The following is a 3,612-nucleotide window of genomic DNA, read 5'->3' as shown; positions in this document are numbered from 1 at the left end:
TTCAAGTGTCTATTACATGTATAAACTAATTATATGATGTATATCACCTTCTTAATTATACATATTAACCTTAATTGAAATAAACTCGAAAATTTCAACTTATTAAAGCTAATAATTATAATTAAACAAAATGACATATTTTAAATAGTTAACTTATGTAATATATATATATATATTGAGAAGAATTTAATTCGATAGTGTCTAATAGAAAAACTTTATCGTAGAATCTAAACTTTTCGAGAAATTGAGCAAATGTCCAGGTCACTCCCATATATCATACTAAAAATCTAACTATACCTTTTCTCATCCATAAACTATATAGTATCTTGATAAGATGATAAGACACGTGGCACTAATGTCCCTCCCTCACCAAAACTACAACACCTCTCTCTTTCCCCAAGTTTTCCCTTTCTCTCAAAAAAAAAAAAATCAAATCAATGGCTTCTCCAACCCTAATCACCCCATCCACATCAACCCCCAAATCCCTCATCACTCCAATCCGATCAAAACTCATCTCCTCCGTCACCACCACCACCACCACCCTCCGCCGCCGCGAATTCCTCTCTCTGTCAGCCGGAATCCTCTCTCCATCCCTTCTCCTTCCCGCTACGTCAGCATTCGCGGCTACCGACGAGGAATACGTGAAGGAAGCATCGGAAGTGATACAGAAGGTGAGATCTACGTTGAATATGGATAAAGGAGATCCGAACATAGCTGATTCAGTTGCTGAGTTAAGAGAAGCGTCGAATTACTGGGTTGCTAAGTACAGAAGAGAGAAGGCTTTGTTGGGTCGGGCTTCGTTTCGTGATATATATTCGGCACTCAATGCTGTTTCTGGCCATTATGTTAGTTTCGGGCCGACTACGCCCATTCCGGCGAAGAGAAAGGTCAGAATCTTGGAAGAAATGGATACTGCTGAGAAGGCTTTACAGAGAGGAAGATAAGAAACCCAATATTATTATTTTTGGTATTATTTAAATTTTCCTATATTTATTTTCTGACTATGAAAATTATATTTATTATAAAGATGAGGAAGTTTGATTTAAAATTCTATCACTTTCGTTAATTACAATTCAAAAAACTCATAATCTCTTTCGTTGGCACGTTTAGTTAGAGAACAAGTTATAACTTTTGATTTTGTGATTAAAATAGCTACGGATAAAATTCCATGATAATTCGTTAATTACTACTGCTTTTAAATGACAAAAAAATTTAAAAAAACGTAACTATTTGTGAATTTTATCCATGTAGCCACCTTTAGAACAACTATTTAAATTTGGAAAAATTACTTAAATACACAACACTTCTTTATTTATTTTCAATATTTCCCTACTCTTTTATTAAAATACAAAAATTCCTTATTTTCCTCCAATTCAACTTAACCGAATACTTTATTAGTTTAAGTATCCGCCCGTTATTAATTAAAGTATCCGCGCTGCTATATTATGCATCCGCCCGTTAATTAAGTATACGTGCTTCTAACAACTTAATAATTTAAGTATCCACCCGTTATTAATTAAAGTATCCGCGCTGATATATTATGCATCCGCCCGTTAATTAAGTATCTGTGCTGCTAACAACTTAATAATTTAAGTATCCGTCCGTTATTAATTAAAGTATTTGCCCTGCTATATTAAGTATCCACACTTCTATATTATGTATCCGAAAAACACTAAAAAAAGGAATTTTTGGTAATTAATGAAAAAGTACGAAAAGAAAGTAATTTTTTTCTTATACTATGTCATTTGCCTAATTTTTACTTTAAATTATAGCTAGACTTACATATTATTTAATTAGAGCAGAAGATAGCATAAAGAGAATATGAAAGTCTTATATGAATTAGTAGTGATTAATTTAATGTATTTTTCTCATAATTGGATTCAAGATGATAATTTTCGTTGATATGGAGATTAACAAGAATTTTTCTTATACTATGTCATTTGCCTAATTTTTACTTTAAATTATAGCTAGACTTACATATTATTTAATGTATTTTTCTCATATTTGTTCAATTTTATGTAAGTTTAAGTGTTTATTTATAAGCAGTCCAAAATGACTGGCAATGCACTTCCACCACTTTTCACTTTTAGTAAATAACCTTTTTTTTGGGGAACTTTTACATATAGTCACTCAAAAATAGCCTAATTACTCTACATAACTATAGTTTGATAATTACAATTCGTACCTACATGTCATAGGGAGGAGAGAGGCGAGCGAGACTGGGAGAGAGAGGTGAGTGAGAGAGGGCAAAGAGTGAGAGAGAGGTGAATTGTATATGTATATCAGTTAGATAATTGTATATTATACATATGTCTTTGTATATATGGCAAGCGAGATTGGGAGAGGGAGGAGAGAGGCGAGCGAGATTGGGAGAGGAAGGAGAGAGGCGAGCGAGCGAGAGGCAGAGAATGAGAGAGATGTGAATTGTATATGTATATCGGTTAGATAATTGTATATTATACATATGTAATTGTATATTATACATATGTATTTGTATATTCTGGCGAATTATACATATACAAACGTGACTAATTATACAAACTCAAAGTCAGCCCACGTAATTTATGTATAATATTAGTCGCAAGTGGTAATTATAGCAAACTATAGCTATGATGAGTAATTAAGTAATATAAGTTTGCTTAATCGCGTGATTTTTCTTTTTCTTTTTATTTCTCTCGTAACTAATGGACCTTTTAAGTAAATGAAAATATTATACCACGGTTAGGAAATTTGCAAGTTATTACAAACATAAGACTATGGTCTAATATTTCATGGAAAAATCACACCATATTCACATTTAAGAGATAATACTATGGGTTTTAAACACTCTTAAAAAATTCTTACTTATAACAGTTTATTTACGAGTTATATCATATCAATTAAATTTAAGTTTATTTAAAAATCAATTACAATTTTATTTAATAAATGATTAATCTCTTTATATTTTTATATTATTAATTATTAATAGTTATTTAATTTGATTGCAGTCCCTTTTTTAAAACAAAAATTATCAGTTACACAAATTTAAGGATTTACATTGATTAGAGTTTCTTGATTACTGTTACACTCCAAACCTCCCATACGTTAATCCCCCCCACGCCTATCCAATACTACACACCACCACCCCACTACCCACATTCACAATCGTCCCTCCCATCTTTCTCACTACCCCACATTCATAATCGTTCCTCCCATCTTTCTCACCTCTCCACTACCCCAACTTCACAATCGTCCCTCTCGTTCCGTTTCTCATCATCATCATGTCAAAGAAAATCATTGTAACGCCTCGAAAGAGTCCTCGATTAGTTGAAGAAGCTTCTATGGATGAAGTACATGCTCCAACTTTCAATATATTGACTCAAATCTCGCCGTCAAAAAATGTTAAAACTCCGGCAAATGGTGGTTCCTCTCATTTGTAGGATCAAAAGGAGAAAAAAACGAAGCAAAGAAAAGGGTGAGTCCGGCAGATCAAAAGGAAAAGAAGAAGAAGGGGAAAATTGTAGAAACCCCTTCTGATTTTGTTAGTGAAATAAAAAAGAAAAAACAAAAAAAGCATCAAATGTAGAAGTTGCTCAATCTCCAAACCATCAACAAGAAGAACAACAAAAAAAA

At 32.5% G+C, this 3,612-nt stretch overlaps 1 protein-coding gene across 1 annotated transcript; it reads left to right on the top strand.

The window, feature by feature from the left end:
- The first annotated feature begins 343 nt into the window (after positions 1-343).
- Positions 344-1,018, top strand: LOC125877205 (photosystem II repair protein PSB27-H1, chloroplastic-like). The gene has a single exon (XM_049558542.1). The coding sequence runs from the start codon at positions 438-440 to the stop codon at positions 942-944; it is 507 nt and encodes a 168-aa protein (XP_049414499.1). The 5' UTR covers positions 344-437; the 3' UTR covers positions 945-1,018.
- The last annotated feature ends 2,594 nt before the right edge of the window (positions 1,019-3,612 follow it).

Source organism: Solanum stenotomum, chromosome 9, assembly GCF_019186545.1.
Source record: "Solanum stenotomum isolate F172 chromosome 9, ASM1918654v1, whole genome shotgun sequence".
In the NCBI taxonomy this organism is placed as follows: Eukaryota; Viridiplantae; Streptophyta; class Magnoliopsida; order Solanales; family Solanaceae; genus Solanum; species Solanum stenotomum.
This window is presented reverse-complemented; position numbering and strand designations above follow the sequence as displayed.